Source organism: Panthera onca, chromosome A3 (genome assembly GCF_046562875.1).
Source record: "Panthera onca isolate mPanOnc1 chromosome A3, mPanOnc1 haplotype 2, whole genome shotgun sequence".
NCBI classification, from domain to species: domain Eukaryota; kingdom Metazoa; phylum Chordata; class Mammalia; order Carnivora; family Felidae; genus Panthera; species Panthera onca.
Genome location: NC_138341.1, coordinates 90248012 through 90264165, shown reverse-complemented (window position 1 = coordinate 90264165; position 16154 = coordinate 90248012). Strand labels below are relative to the sequence as shown.

At 44.9% G+C, this 16154-nt stretch overlaps 2 protein-coding genes across 6 annotated transcripts in view; one reads left to right on the top strand and one right to left on the bottom strand.

Annotated features, from left to right (window-relative positions):
• The window catches only part of ABHD12 (abhydrolase domain containing 12, lysophospholipase), an 84952-nt gene extending 76784 nt beyond the window's left edge, over positions 1–8168 (bottom strand). The window contains exon 1 of one of the 2 annotated variants that reach the window (XM_060610529.3): positions 7796–8168. In XM_060610529.3, the coding sequence (XP_060466512.1) occupies positions 7796–7986 (191 nt within the window). In that variant the 5' untranslated portion in view covers positions 7987–8168. Of the gene's footprint in view, positions 1–6927; positions 7688–7795 lie in introns of those variants that run through there. The other variant, XM_060610535.2, reaches the window with a different exon arrangement.
• Positions 8169–8295: 127 nt separating this feature from the next.
• GINS1 (GINS complex subunit 1) overlaps positions 8296–16154 on the top strand; it is a 28621-nt gene continuing 20762 nt past the window's right edge. Inside the window, exon 1 of one of the 4 annotated variants that reach the window (XR_009603428.3) lies at positions 8296–8619. Coding sequence is in view for 2 of the 4 variants with exons in the window: in XM_060610553.3 (XP_060466536.2) it covers positions 14111–14185 (75 nt within the window). In the remaining 2 variants the exon portion in view is untranslated. Of the gene's footprint in view, positions 8620–14012; positions 14186–16154 lie in introns of those variants that run through there. The other 3 variants (XR_009603413.3, XM_060610553.3, XM_060610549.3) reach the window with 3 other exon arrangements.

The window sequence follows — 16154 nt, the reverse complement described above, 5'->3', positions numbered from 1 at the left end:
TGACCTGCCTTCCTGTCTGGGGACCCTCCACTTAGCCTTGGGGTGCTGGATCCCAGAGACACCATGCCCCCAGCATCCACATGGCCAGTCTATACCTACTGGACCATCCCACTAAGCACAGCAACGAGCTCTAACAGCACTGGTGAGGAGTCTCCTCCCACCCCAGCTATCCCCCTCATCTTTGTACAACTCCTTTAAAAAGCTTTCTGCATTTCTTCCCTCCACCTCTCCCTTGAGCCACTGTCAGACTCTTACCCCACCATTCCAATTACGCATCCTTGTCAACCACTCATCTCCACATCACCAAATACAACAGCAGATCACGCTTTCTCTGCAATAGGCTTCCTCACACAGCTCCCTTGACCCCTTCCTCCTAGCCCTCCTCCCAATCCATTCCCTTGCTCCTTCCAGGTCTCCTCTCCTCCCCAACCCCTAATCACCCAGGACCTGGAACCCAACCCTCAGACCTCTGTCATGACTTTAAATACCTTCTGCAGGCTAATGGTCAGAAGTCAGCCTAACTGCCCCAAACTCCAGCTCCTCCAACCTACTGCATCTGCAAGAAGAGGCACCGCAATATGCCCCAAACCAAACTCATCACCCCCCAAAGCATTTGCTCTTCCCGTAGCTGCCCCATCTCAGCACATGGCAGCTCCTTGCCTCTGGCTGCTCAAGAAAAAACTGGTGAAGCACTTCTGACCATCCTCACTCTCTCATGGTAATCCACCCACAAATCTTTTGACATCTCCTTCGAAACAGACCCAGAATGCAGCACTACTCCCCTCCACAGCTACTGCCAGCTCAAGTCCCCGTCATCTGTTGCCTGGATGACTCCTAACTGGTCGTCCTGCTCCCTCTGGCCCTCCAGTCTGTCCTTGTCACAGCAGTCAGTATGACATGGTAATGACATACATCACATCAAGGCATTTCTCCACTCTAAAGAAACCAGTGGCTTCCATTCAATCGTCCCCTATTGGAAAGGCCTCCTGCCACCTAAACCATGCACGCACCACAGGCGCTCCTTACCAGCCTACTTTTCTCCTCAGCGCCCCAAGCACCTGATGCAGCATGCCCTCACTCGTTTGTTATCTACCTCCCCCATGGGAATATAAAGTCCACAAGATGTGACCCATATCCGCTGCTGCAGCCTCAGGACTTAGAAGAGTTATTGTACCTAAACGGTACTCAAACTCTGCTAAGTGAACTGGTGAAAAAAGTGTTTAATAGCCAAAGAGTACTGTTATAAATGTTCTAATACCCACAGATATGTTTACTGATCACGATGATAAGTATAGGCACGATGGGGGTGCCTGGGTGGCTCAGTTGGTTGAGTGTCTGACTTCGGCTCAGGTCATGATCTCGGTTCGTGGGTTCAAGCCCCGCATCAGGCTCTGTGCTGACAGCTCAGAGCCTGGAGCCTGCTTTGGATTCTGTGTGTGTGTGTCTCTCTCTGCCCCTAACCCACTCGCATTCTGTCTCTGTCTCTCTCAAAAATGAATAAACATTAAAAAAAAAATTTTTTTTTAAAGTATAGGCATGATGACTGGTTGAGAAGACATATTGTAATCATTTGCGGGCAGAGAAGAGAGAGGATCAATTCCTTTCATCTAAGTTAACAGAGCTTTCTCAGTACCCCCAACTACTAGTATTAGTAATAATCATTGGACAACCAAAGTAGAAGGTGCCACTGATTGAGCACTCATCTCGCACCCAGCTCTTTCATACACCCAAACTTCACCCCAATCCTATAGGGAAGAAATTTCTATCCCCACATCACAGAGGAAGAAACAAACTCAGAAAGTTGAGCAACTCTCCCCAAGTCACAGAACCTGAAGACACTCACTCGGGTCTGTTATCCATGCAAGCTTTCCTCTAAAACATCAAATGATACTATAATGAGGACCAAGCCCAAATAATGGGTCTTTCGGCTAAATGGACATCTCAGTCAAAGCTTCCTGCTACCATTTTTACCTGTGTTGGCATCCACTGCCCTAATTGATCCTCCCCATCCTAGCCTTCAGTTTAGGACAAAACAAATGATTTACCCACTACCAGTGCTGAAAGAGCCCTCTGGCAAAGCACAAACCCACCAACATCCAAGTTCTGTGGCATCATCTCTGGGAGAAGAGCGCTGACTTAATCTGTCAGTTTTCAAGATCATATTACAGTAAAAATTTTTCCTGTAGACTTCATTTTGGAAAGAAAAGTGCCCATGTGGGAGGAGGAGGAGGATCACAAGCCTGGAAAGGCAGCCTGTCTCCACTGCTGTCAGCATAACCCTGACAAGATGACCCATCTTTTATGCCTCTTTCCAAGGCCACCTCCATGATAATGTCTTTAAGACCTTTTAATCTACTCAAAACTATCTTCCATATATGAACAGCGTCTGCGTAGTTACTATACAAGACACTCTCCCTTGAGAAGGGAGAGTAAACATTGGCTGAAAAGAAACTGGAAAGCAAGGAGAGATACAGGGCATGAAGTCTCACCAAAGGAGACATGAGAGAAGCACCAGGTCCCAGGGTCCTGGGTCCAGGACTGGAGTGTGGTAAGATACTTTATGATAAGATAAACCACAACTGGGAAGAGATGGACCCAGCTGGGGGCTCCAGGTGAGGTGCCATAAACAAAGCCTGCCTCCTTGCTTATCATTGTCCAGGCATAGACTGTATTCTGGGGGAGTGGAAGGAGAAGGAGGATGGAAAAAAGCAGACTTTAACTACAAAAACTACCCCAGAATACATTCTCACCTTCTTGGTATATAAAGAAAGGACAAAGTGAAGCTTCTAGGGTGAGTTCAGGAAGACTGATGTTAAAGGAGACCAGCCTTAACCTCAGCCATGGCCTTCCTGGATTATAGTGAAGCCATTAGCAGCTAGATGAAGTTCCTTCCTTTGGGTCAAGGAGGAACCATGGGTGATGCCTCAGTTCCCCTGTATTTACATGCAAGGATCACAGGCTATGAAACCTCCTGTGCAGCCCACTGACTCAGTCACTGGCAGATCCACCTATGAGCTGGGAGTAGAAGAATAAAGACAAGTTCACTAAAACACACAGACCCATACATCTCATTACCACCTTCCCAGGGTACAAATTAGAGTACTTACGCCTTCAAGGCATAGTCCCAAGAAGACCTAGGTTACTGAAAAGAACGGGGAAGACCTAAAAATTCCTCATTTTCCAAAAATTACCAGATATTGTATAAAACTAATATCTAGTCCCTCCTTCCAGGGAGTGCATGTCAATGTATATGTTAGATAAACATTTACCTTTAAATACAACCCGTCCAGGGCACCTAGGTGGCTCAGTCAGTTAAGTGTCTGACTCTTGATTTTGGCTCAGGTCATGATCTCACCATTTGTGAGATCAAGCCCCACATCAGGCTCTGTGCTGACAGTGTGTGGAGCCTGCTTGGGATTCTCTCTCTTCCTCTCTCTCTGCCCCTCCCTTGTTCACCTGCATGCTCTCTCTCAAAATTATTTTAGTCCAAAGTTGTTTTTACCTGAATTAGTTGCCAATGTTTACAACGTCTGAGTGTACACACACATACACACACATGGGTGTATACACACACACACCCAGCTACTCTTCTGGAGAGACTGGATGATCTGGCCAACCTAGGGCCACATTCCTGCCAGGGGCAGTGGCAACAGGAGAGGGTGCAGTAACCACTTTCAGACAGAAGATGTTCTCTCTACTTCTCCAGAACCCTCAGCAGCATCCTATTCTCCCAGAACTAACTAAAAAAATATATATTTTCTTTAGGAAAAAAAATTTTCTACTTCGATGCATGTCTTAGATATTATTAGATATATCTATATTAGATATATATATTAGATATATATATCTAATATTAGATATTAGATATATTACTGTTATTATTAGATATTAATATTAGATTAATTAGATATACTAATTAGTATTAGATATACTATTAGATATATTAGATATACTATTACCTACTTTTAATCAAGGGGGAAAAAAGGAAAAAAGCACACAAATTAGGGAACAAGACAGGGGTAACAGCCCCAGATACAGAGGAAAAAACTGGATAAAACAGATGATTTTCTATCAATGTATAATCACCAAAACTAAACCCAGAAAGAAATAGCAAATCTAAAAAAGCACCAGGTTTAGTTTTACAGGGGAATTCCACCAAAATTTAAAGAAACAAATCATTTCAAAAGTATTTAAACTGGCTGAAGCAGAGAAAGATTTTTTTTTTTTTAATGCTTATTTATGAGAGAGTGAGAACGGGGGAGGGGCAGAGAGAGAGAGACAGAGACAGAGACAGAGACAGAGACAGAGAAAGGGAGACACAGAATTCAAAGCAGGCTCCAGGCTCTGAGCTGTCAGCACAGAGCCCAACACAGGGTTTGAACTCACAGATCACAAAATCAAGACCTGAGCCTAAGTCGGACGCTTAACTGACTGAGCCACCCAGGTGCCCTAAGAAAGAGAAAGGTTTTAATAAAGCTATATAAAGCACTAAAACAACTTGATAAAGATTGCATTAAAAAATAAATTACAGGGACACCTGGGTGGTTCAGTTGGTTGGGTTTCCGACTCTTGATTTTGGCTCAGGTCATGATCCCAAGGTCATGAGATCAAGCCCCATGTGGGGCTCTGAGCTGAACATTGAGGCTGCTTAAGATACTCTCTCTCTCTCTCTCTCTCTCCCTCTGTGCCTCTCCCTGGCTCATATGCTCTCTCTCTCCCTCTATAAAATAAAATAAAATAAAATAAAATAAAATAAAATAAAATAAAATAAAATAAAATATTACAGACTAGTCTCTCAAATGATGAATGATGATTTAAAATTACTAAGTAAAACATTAAGAGGCCCGTAATATGTAAGAAAGGATCAATAACAAAAATTTCAATATTCTCAATAACAAAAAAGATAAAGTAACTAGGAATAAACATAATAAATGTACAGGATTTTAATTTTTTAATGTTTATTTTTGAGAGAGAGAGAGAGAGAGAGACAGAGTGCAAGTAGGGGAGGGGCAGAAAGAGAGGGAGACACAGAATTTGAAGCAGGCTCTAGGCTCTGAGCTGTCAGGACAGAGCCTGACACAGGGCTAGAACTCACAAACCATGAGATCATGACCTGAGCTGAAGTTGGATGCTTAACTGACTGAGCCACCCAGGTGCCCCAAAATGTACAGGATTTTGAAACAAACCAAATTTAAAAAGCTGTTTTTGAAGTAACTAGGGATATGCATATGTAGACTGGGTATCATATTAAATTAGTAACACGCAATAAATTGTTGATTTTGATAAATATAGCATTTTGGCTATGCATATTTCAAAAAGTCCTTATTTGTTCAAGCTATACTGTGAAGTATTTATGGATGAAATCATTTTTAAAAATATTCTAGTTCCCCACCCCACCCCCCCAAAAAATGGTGGGAAAAGAGACAATTCAAGATTGGCAAAACATGGCAAACTGTTAAAGAAGTCATGGATACATGGAGGTTCTTTGTATTGTCTTCCCTACTTCTGTATATTTGAAAATATGCACAAAAAACCCCAACAAAATGCAGATAACGAAAATAACTAGTGTGGCAAAATATGCAGATATTGTATACACAAAAGTATACAATAGGCTTATGAAAACACACAAAAATTGCTACCTAACAATTAAGAAATGCTAATTAAAGCTACAAATCAGATGTCATTTTCATCAGCCAAATAGAAAAAGATCAAAATATCTGGTAACATTCATTATTAAGGGGAAGGGCAGACAACTGACACTGCTGGAGGAAGTACTCATCAATACACTGGAGGGCACTTTGGCCTCACCTTTCAAAGTTATAGACACACACTCCTTGGCCCAGCAATTCCACTTCTTAGGAATTTACAGATTCTAATTCAACAAGTATTTTCAGCCACCTACTATGACCAGGCACTGGAGACAGAAAGGTGGAGGAAACAATGCCCAATGCCCCCGCTCTCATAAGGCTTCTATTCTTATATGGGAGGAGACAATCAATAAAGCAACTCAAGTACACAGGCAATTACAAGGTCAAGACAGGGATAAGTGTGATGAAAAAAGTAAACAAAATAAGGGTGTTGGAGTGGCATGAAGTCTGTTTTGGATGGGCTGGTCTGGGAGGGCCTCTCTGAGGACATGGCAGTTGAGTAGAGACTTTGGTGAAAGAGAAAACAAAGCAGAATGTCCAGCAGAGCATTCCAAGCAAATACAAAAATAAAAATAATCATATCCTTTGAATACAGTACATCTTTTAAGGAAGGTGCCAGGCCAGCATTATTTCCCCAAACATTATTGGGCATAACAATTTGATTTTTTCAAAGGAAGAATTCCCCTACTTATCTAGGCATTATGCTAAACCTGCTAACAAAAGTACATTAAAACTATTCAGGAGTTTTTAATGCAGATAAACCTTTCCACAAAAAATAAATTAGTTTCACAAAAGATATTGACCAGTTACTAGATAATTTTACACAAAAACAAAAATACTGCCAGTCCCTGCCCTTCTGGCAAAAATTTGTACTACTAACTTGGAGGAGACTATATTTTAATTTCATGACCTTTTAAGCAATAAAGTTGAAATGCCGAGGTCTCCTTTTAGATTAAATATTTCTATTCATCCAAATATTCATATTTCAATTCCAGGATTTTTAAGCAACAAAATTGATTATTTTTAGGGACTATTTGGATAAATATTTGACACTGAAGTGGCCAATGCCATTTAAGGGCATTCCAGCTGACCCCAAAAGAAATTACTCTACAACACCTTAAACATTACATACTAACTTGTTCGAAACCATGAAACATCCAGCTGTCAAAACTGCCATCAATGATACGTTCTATGAACAGCCAGATACTTAAGAAGCCAGCATATGGGGAGAGATTTGTCCCTGTGAAATACACGATCTTAATTTTGAAATCAGCTTTACCTGGATGCATTCATCTCCTACTCAGAGGGAGAATGCAAATAACCAAAAGACTTCCGGACTCTACGGAGATTCCCAAGGAGACAACTCGCGTAGACAAATTTCAAGCACCACAAGCCATCTGCACAACCCAAGACAGGTTTCCTTCCAACAGCTGAGGATGCGGTGTATCCTTCCCGGCCCTCAGACACAGCAGACCATTTAACCTTCCCCCAAAGGTCGTCCAGCAGCTCTGAGCAGAGAATGCCACTTTTGACAACTAGTTACCCGAGAAAAATTACCAAAGTGAGAAACCGGGGAACGGTAGCTTCTACATACACCAGTCCAGCAAGAGGGGCGCTCGGTTTTGAGTTCACTGCAGGAAATCCGTGGGGAAGGATCCCAACGCTCTCTGGGTCTGGAGCCTTCCCTTCAGCGTCCCACCTCGTACGTGCCGAGCGTCCACGGGCCTCACCAGGGACGCTTCCGACCCCTCCGCTACTCTCCCACAAGGGGTCGTGGCTGCCCGCAGCCCCCAGTCCCTGGGAGAGACGCTGCTCCAGCCCGTTGCTGACGGTGTCCCACTAGCTCACCTGGGAAGGGTACGGACGCGGGACTGAGCTCCGCGGAGGGCGAGAAGAGGACACCAGGGAGGTAAAGAGGGTAGTCGGGGGCGCTCCCGCAGGCAGGTACCTGGGGAAAGGATGCCCGAGGGCTGCACTTGCGGGCGGCTAGGCGAGGGAAAGGGATAGAGGAGGATCGGAAGAGGACACCGGAGGGTGGGGGGTAGGTGTGGAGCGCTCCCGCAGACAAGAAACTTATGGAGGGGCGGGGGCATTAGGGGCTACGTGCCGGCCAGGTACCGGGACTCCGCCCCTGTGCTGCGCCTCACCTGCCCAGGGCCCGCTTCATGCCCGCGTCTGCGGCGCAGCGCGGCTCCGCCGGCGCCTTGCCCGCCAGGCGCAGGTTCTGCTTCAGGCGGCAGTCGGCGTCCAGCGCCGCGGCGGCCGAGCCAGAGGAGGACGAGCCCGAGGCGGCGCAGCGCTCATGCTCCAAGGCGACGGGCTCGGTCCGCTTCCTCATCCCGCGGCCGACACGGCCGGCCGCCGACGGCGTCCACTGGCCTCACTGCCCGCTTGCGCCTCAGTCGCCGCCGCTCACAGGAGCCGCTGCAGGAGGGAGCCCACAGCCCCTAGCATCCCAGCCCCAGGCCGCTGCGCCCGTCTGTACGGCCCGGCGCCTGGGACCAGGTCGGCGGCGCCAGCCAATCAACGCCGGGCTCCTGCCGACCCCGCCCCCCCACTCCGCCCCGTCCCTAGTTCCTCGGGTAGTGGGCCCAGTGTTCCCGGCGCGGACCCGTAGCCATCTTGGAGAAGGGCAGGCGAAGCCGTGCCGGGCGTCACGGTCCCGGCAGGGCCAAGCGGTCGATTTTGCTGTGGTGGGGTCTGGGCTCGGTCCCGGAGAGTGGGAGGGCCGGTTTTGCCTCGTGCTCAGCGCCGTGTGCAAACGCACCGGGTCCTGCCCCAGATCGATGACCCGAACGTGAGACAACTCGGGACTGAAACGGAGCACCCAGTGATCCAGAGCCGCAGCGGAAAGCTGGCTCCTTCCCCTCCGGCCCCAGGCTTTGTGATTTTCCTCTAATGCTGGAAACCCAATCTGAATGAACCCATCAGAAATGTTCTTATAACGGTTTATAAGAACCAAAAGCAAAAGGTAACCAATCACCATTCTCATGATTTATAACTGTTTTCCCACAAGACTTTTAAAAATACACTTTCAGGTACTTTTTTTTTTTTTTTTTTTTAACACAAGTGTATAGATAATTTAACTGTTAAGTTTTGGGCTGAACATAGGAAAACTGAGCTACTTAAACAACTTACTTCTTAAAAACCTGTATTTGAGGGGCTCCTGGGTGGCTCAGTCGGTTAAGTGGCCGACTTTGGCTCAGGTCATGATCTCGCGGTCCGTGAGTTCGAGCCCCGCGTCGGGCTCTGTGCTGACAGCTCAGAGCCTGGAGCCTGTTTCAGATTCTGTGTCTCCCTCTCTCTGACCCTCCCCCGTTCATGCTCTGTCTCAAAAATAAATAAACGTTAAAAAAAAAATTAAAAAAAAAAACAAACCTGTATTTGATTTTAGATTTTCGTAAAGCAGTTAGAAATAGTGGATGGAGAGGCACCTGGGTTGCTCAGTCGGTGGAGCATGAGACTCTCCATCTTGGGGTTGTTGGTTCAAGCCCCAAATTGGGTGTAGAGATTACTTAAAAATAAAAACTTTAAAACAAAAAAAGTAGCTGATGGAAAAAATAAGTTTCAAAGATAAATTTACACTTCTGGAACCCAAGTTAAGAACTAATTCAACTCATCTTACAAAGAAAAGAGTAATTTCACAAATTTGGTTTTACAGTTTTGGCATTCTTTAATACGGCATTATTTCTTACAAACGATCTACCACCTAGAGATTTGCTTACTTTCTTTTTCTTTTTTTTTTTTTAATGTTTATTTTTGAGACAGAGAAAGACAGAGCATGAGCAGAGAGGGGCAGAAAGAGAGAGGGAGACACAGAATCTGAAGCAGGGTCCAGGCTCTGAGCTGTCAGCACAGAGCCCAATGCGGGGCTCCAACCCATGAACCGTGAGATCATGAACTGAGCCCAAGTTGGTTGGCTAACCAACTGAACCACCCAGGCGCCCTGAGATTTGCTTATTTATTACAAAGTGAACTTGTGTAATTTCAACATTTGTGTCAGTAGAAAACTATTGGCAACTGATCATTTAAGATCAATTAGAAATGCCTTTAGAAATTCAATAGCTCTTGGGGTGCCTGGGTGGCTCAGCTGATTGAGCATCTGACTTCAGCTCAGGCCATGATCCCATGAGCTCACAGTTCCTGAGTTTGAACCCCACTTCAGGCCCACTAGTATCAGCACAGAGCGTGCTTTCGATCCTCTGTCATTCTCTCTCTTCCTGCCCCTCCCCCACATGTGCTCTCTTGCTTAGAAATAAAAAATAAGACATTTAAAAAAAGGAATTGAGTAGCTTCTTATATTAGCTTTGTAATGGTACTTCTAAATTACAATAGAATTTCATTGACTGTATTGCAAAATATATCACAACCAGCATTCATATTTGTGTGGATATCTCCAAATACTCTCCTAGAACTGAAATGATGAATTCTTTGAAGTGTTAAACTAGCACATACCGGAGACTGGGAATCTAGAAACTGAAGTTAAAAAAAAAAAAAAGTTGACCCCATCACTCACAAAATCCTTTTTAATAGAAAAACAAAAAAGCAAGGAAGGTAGGGCTGTTGAGAAGAGAGAAATGTGAGGGGTATTGAGTCTTGCTGGCATTTAGGACTTGCTCATATAGTCCTCAACTCTTGGTCCTCTAGGGGCCAAAGGCAGGCTTCCCCCAAATGGGCCACTTTGGTTTGAAGATTATTTTGAACTAAAGGCAATCAAGACCTATGGACTTAAATGTTTTGGCCCTCCCTTAACTAAATAGAAGAATCTAAATTGGGAGTCTTTCCCAGAATAATGGTTATTACCAGAGATAAACTTTATCTGAATGACCCATCTATATGACAAAGCAGACATCTAAATTACCAAACATCTGCTCTTCTTATTGCCCTGTGACTTGTATTCGTTCCGTTCTAACTCCCAGACCCCTGGCTGCTTCTCTTTAGTTCAGGATAATAAATATACCTTATTTTGTGTGTCTTTCAAGTTTCTGTGTCAATGTGGATTTCCTGTATATAGGAAACTAAATATTCTCCTGTTAATCTGTCTCATATCAATGTGATTCTTAGTAGAGCTAGAAGGACCTAGAAGGGGACAGGAAATTCTTGCTCCCCAATATACCACATTGGCTTTCTGAGTAGTATCTAAAAGTCTTTAAAGTCTTTAAAGACTACACTGGTGACACCCACATTTGTATCTCTAGTCCACACCTCTTCCTTAAACCCAGGCCCCTCTAATGGTCTCTTGTTCACTCTGATATACTATTAGCATCTAAAGTTATTATGTTCAAAGCTGAGCTCCCAACTCTTCCAGCCCCCAACTCCTTGTGTAACCTTCCTTACCTCAGGAATGGCAACCTTATACTTGCATTTCCTTAGGCCAAAACTCTGAGATCACCCTAGAATCCTCCCTTCTTATGCCATGGTGTCTATCACAAAGCCTTATCAGCTCTCCTTTCAAAATCCATCCAGGATCCAGGCCACCTGGGCAGCTCAGTTAGCTACTTTTTTTTTTTTTTTTTTTAAGTTTATTTGTTTATTTTGAGAGAGACAGAGACAGCACAAGTGGAGGAGGAGCAGAGAGAGAGAGGGAGATAGAGAATCCCAAGCAGGCTCTGCGTTGTCAGTCTGGAGCCCGATGTGGGGCTTGAACTCATGAAACGGTGAGATCATGACCTGAGCTGAAACCAAGAGTCAGACTGAGCCACCCAGGCACCCCAAGTGGTCAGTCAGCCACTTTTGATGTCAGCTCAGGTCATGATAGCACAGTTTGTGAGATCAAGCCCCAAGTCAGGCTCTGCGCTGACAGCGTGTGGAGCCTGCTTGGGATTCTCTCTCTCCCTCTATCTCTGCCCCTCCCCTACTCATTCTTTCTTTCTCTCTCTCTCTAAATAAATAAATAAACTTAAAAAAGTAAAGTCTATCCAGGATCCAACCACTTCTCACCATAAGTGGTCCTCTGCCTCCACCTTTACCCACTTGTCTACTTAAGTCAGCTGTCAGAAAGGTCTTTTTAAAGACTTAGGTCACTTGTTTGCTCAAAATACCTATATGGTTCCCCATCGCACTGAAAATAAAACAGAAAGCTTATGAAAGGGCCTTTGGGGTCCTACCTGACATGGCCTCCAGCCCTCACTCTGATCTCAATCACCAGTGTCTCCCTCCCTTACTTTACTCCAGTGTCACTGACTCCTTGCTGATGCACAGGCCCCAAGAAGGGGTGTGGGTGGCATGTGTGTGAGCCACCCATCCTCCTCGTTGTGGCCTTTGCACTTGCATTTCTGCTGCCCATAATTCTCTGCCCATCCTATGGCCCCATCTCCACACAGCTTATTCCCTCTCTGCTGCAGGTCTGTGCCGCCTTTGAACACTGTCTCAGAACCTTCAGGCCCTCGTCATCACTCTGTTTACCTTCCCTGGCTTATTCTTCTTTGCACTTCTCACAAATATCTTTATTATCCGTATATCTGTATCTGTGAATTGCTCTTTTCCCATACTGGAACATAGACTGTGAGCGCAAGGACTGTATTCACTGTTTTATGTCCAATGTCTAGAACAATGCCCAGTATGTAGTAGGTACTTCATAAACATTTGCTGAAGGAGTAATGAATTACTGCAACCCCTCAGAAGTGTGTACTATTGTCCCTACTGTACAGGTAAGGAAGTAAGGGTCTGAAATAAAAAGGTTTATGTCAGGGGCACCTGGGTGGTGGCTCAGTTGGTTGGGCATCCTACTCTTGGTTTCAGCTCAGGTCATGATCTCAGAGTTCGTGAGTTTGCTCACATCAGGTTCCACACCAATGTGTGGCACCTGTTTAGGATTCTCTCTCTTTTCCTCTCTCTCTGCCCCTCCCCTGCTCATGCTCGCTCTCTCTCTCTCCCAAAATAAATCAACTGAAAAAAAAAATGCTATTTAATAAACACCATTTGTTTAAAAAAAAAAAAAAAAGGTTTAGGGGTGCCTGGGTGGCTCAGTCAGTTGAGCGAGCGACTTCAGTTCAGGTCATGATCTCACAGTCTGTGGGTTCGAGCCCCACATTGGGCTCTGTGCTGCTTCAGATTCTGTGTCCCCCTCTCTCTCTGCCCCTCCCCTGCTCATGCTCTCTCTCTGTTTCAAAAATAAAAATAAATAAAAATAAAACATATTTAAAAAAAAGGTTTGTGACAAAGGAAGGTTGTGGATGCTGGCGACTTTTGGAATAGAATCCTGTAGCACAATCCACTATAGTTCTGTGTATTTAATTTAAAAAAAAATTAGCTAAATTATTCCTTACAGTAGAGCTGAAAAGGAAATGTCACTCAAAGATTCAAAGACTTTGTAGGCCATTCCCATGCTCATTGTTCAGATCACATATCTACTGTATCTATATTTGCAAAAGAGGAACAAAGTTTCTAGGGTTAACTAGCATGAATCCAAGCAATATTGCCTTTTTAAAAAGTAGCCAAACAAAACAAATTGTTTCTATAGCAGTAATTTCCATTTTTTATTCTATAGTTATGAAAATGTCCATAATCATGTAGGTAAGATTATGGCTGTCTGAATTCATGTTAATCTAGTATTTTCCCTTTTTGTAGATTTCATGAATACAGCTATTTTACAAATGTTTTTAAAGGACTGCTTTAAAATCAAAAGTGGTACTGTAGAGTCAAAAGCTTAAATACAAACTCTGTCACATTAGACGTTGTGTGACCTTGGGCAAGTTATCTATCTTGGGTCTCCTGGAGGGCTCAGTGGGTAGAGCATGTGACTCTTGATCTCGGGGTCATAAACTCAAGCCCCACCTTGGGTGTGGCGCTTACTTTAAAAAAAAAAAAAAAAAAAAAAGGTTATCTAACTTGTTTTCTAATCAGTACCAAGAGTCTTAAAAGCCACCTCAGGTTAATCGTGAGAATTAAATGAAATATGTCACAGCCCATACCACACAGGAGATACCCAAAAAAACTTGCTTTTCCTCTTCTATCGAACAAAAAAAAGCACACTGCAAAACTAAAATGCTGCGTCAGAACATGAATGCACAAGTTTGAGTTTTTTCTCAACCTCAAAGTGCAACCCCTTCTGAACCTAAACAAAAATGAATCAAATGTAAAAAGGAAGAACAAAGATGTGCACATCTCGCGAGTGGCGCTAGGGAACTCGAAAGTCTCTTCTCAGCCTACAGGCTGGAACCCAGGTCCACTAAACTCCCCCAGCTGCGGGGGTTTCCCTAGAGAAGAGGGCACCGCGTCCCCATCTGTTGTGCGGCTGCGCAGTAGAGGCAAATGTCCCTTCACAGCCGCCGTAAGCCGCGAGGCTCAGGAGCGTGTTACTATTGGCTGGGTGTGTTTGGCGCCAAAGCGGAGGCGGAGGCGATTATCTGCGGCTGTGGGACTGGGAACCATAGTACCTTAGAGAGGGGTCCGTGAACCCAGCGACCGTTTGGCGTGAGAGCGGTCGGTTTAGGAAGCTGCAGGGCCGGGGCGCGTCCGACATGTTCTGCGAAAAGGCCATGGAGCTGGTCCGCGAGCTGCACCGCGCGCCAGAAGGGCAGCTGCCAGTCTTCAATGTAAGGGAGGACGGAGTTTCACCGGGCGGGTCGTGCTGAAGGGGCGGGGTCTCGGAAGCGCTGGGGGAGGCCTTGGGGCGGGCCTGGGGCTCGTGGGAGGACTGCAAGAGGATCTGGCTCCCAGAGATTCTAACCTGCATATCCCCTGAGGGTGTGCTTTCTCAGCTCGAGTCGGGAACAAAAATTTTGGAACACGGAAAGACAAAATATAGCAGGAAAAAGAGTGCATTCATGTTTATGTCCCCCAGCGATTTGGTGAATTTCCTCATGAGTGTATGTCCTTCAGTGTTTTTTCATGTATGGCTTTATTTCTTGTTCCTGTGTTTGATCAAGCATTTCTTGGTTTCCTGATAACAATCGAGCATTTGTTGAGCACTCTGGCAGAAGCTAGTCCTGTAGAGCCAGACTGGGATTCTGACTCCATCATGTGACCGTGGGGCTGTTACTCATGCTGTCTGTGCTGTCAGTTTCATCTACAAAAACGGGAAAGTTGGTAATAATAGTAGTCAACTCTTCCTGTAGTGAGGGCTCTGCAAGTTGGTATATGTCAAGTTCTCTGAACAATGCCTGACACACAGCAGTGAAGTCAGTGTTTGCTATTTATTTTCTTTCTACCGCTGCTGCTGCTACTATAACAATCATTCTTATTTTTGTTACTACCGACAGCAGGGTGATAAGCACGTGGCCTACGTTAATCTTGTTCTCATAAGAACTCTGAGATTTAAACCATTTTTTCCAGCCATATACACAGACGCTTAGGGGCATTTTTTTGCCCATAGCTAATAAGAAGTAAAGCTAGGATTTAAACCCTGACAGTCTGGCTCAAGACCTGCACTCTAAATTTTATACTTGACTGCTTCCCTTCTCATAGAGCAGCCACTATTTGGAGCCAGGGCATGTTCTGCTGGGAGAGGGGCACAAAAAGGAGTAACAGAATGCAGTGTGATGACACCAGAGAGGAGCATAAGGAGCAATCAATGTTGGTGTGGTCTGGGGTAGAGGAGCAGGCATTTGAGCCACACATGGAAGGATGAGGGGACCACTCTGAGAAGGAAGATAGGCATGGCAGCCAAAGGATACAGCAGTGCAGAGACACATGGTCACATAGGTAGGGGTGACTGACAGGGTGTGTGCAGAGGCTAGGAAGGTGGGTTCTAGGCCTAAGAGAGTTCAGTGGTCATGCACAAGGCATTTGGAAATTGGTAAAGGATTTTACACAGGAGAGTGATAGGGCAGTTTTTTATGTTTTGAGGATAATGATGGCAGCACTATGGGGGAATGAGTTGGAGACAAGAAAGAACAGAGTCAATGAGATGGTTATGGGTGGTTATAATAGACCAGGTGAGAGCTGTGTATGATCCAGACTGTGTTTGGTTGCTGGGCCTGGAAATCAGTGTCTGAGTTTCAGAGACAAGGCAAACAGGACTTGTAACTGTTAGGATGGGGGTGGGTAATGAATGAGAGGGAGTCTCAGGGAAATTCTCTCTCAGGGACTGTATCAGATTTCAGGAAAAGAGTGTTTGGGGAAAGGCGAGTTTTGTTTTGAACATTAAAGAGAACGTGGTTGGACAGTTGGGTCATTTTGCAGATGAGACTGAGCCAAGAGAAATTATAGATCAAGTTAAGGGATTTGTCTGAACTTGGAGCATATTGAATGCAGAGCCTCACCTTGAACACAGATTTCCTAGATTTCAGTCTGTTGTTCTTTCAGGACTGTTTAAACTCATTTAAAAAGTTAGGAGACAATGGTGGGAAGTTCAGCAGAGATGCTGGAATGCCGAGGGGTTCAGACTCTTAAATATGACTGCAGTTGGACAACCAGGCATGTTGAAGGTCATCTACCGTAAGAGGAAACAAACCCAAAGAGGCAGAGACTTGTCCAACAGGAGCTAGCCAACCAAACCCTTAGTCCAGCTCTCTGTTTCACTCAAATTTTAAGTTAAGTGTTGCTTGACCACTTTTGGAGGGC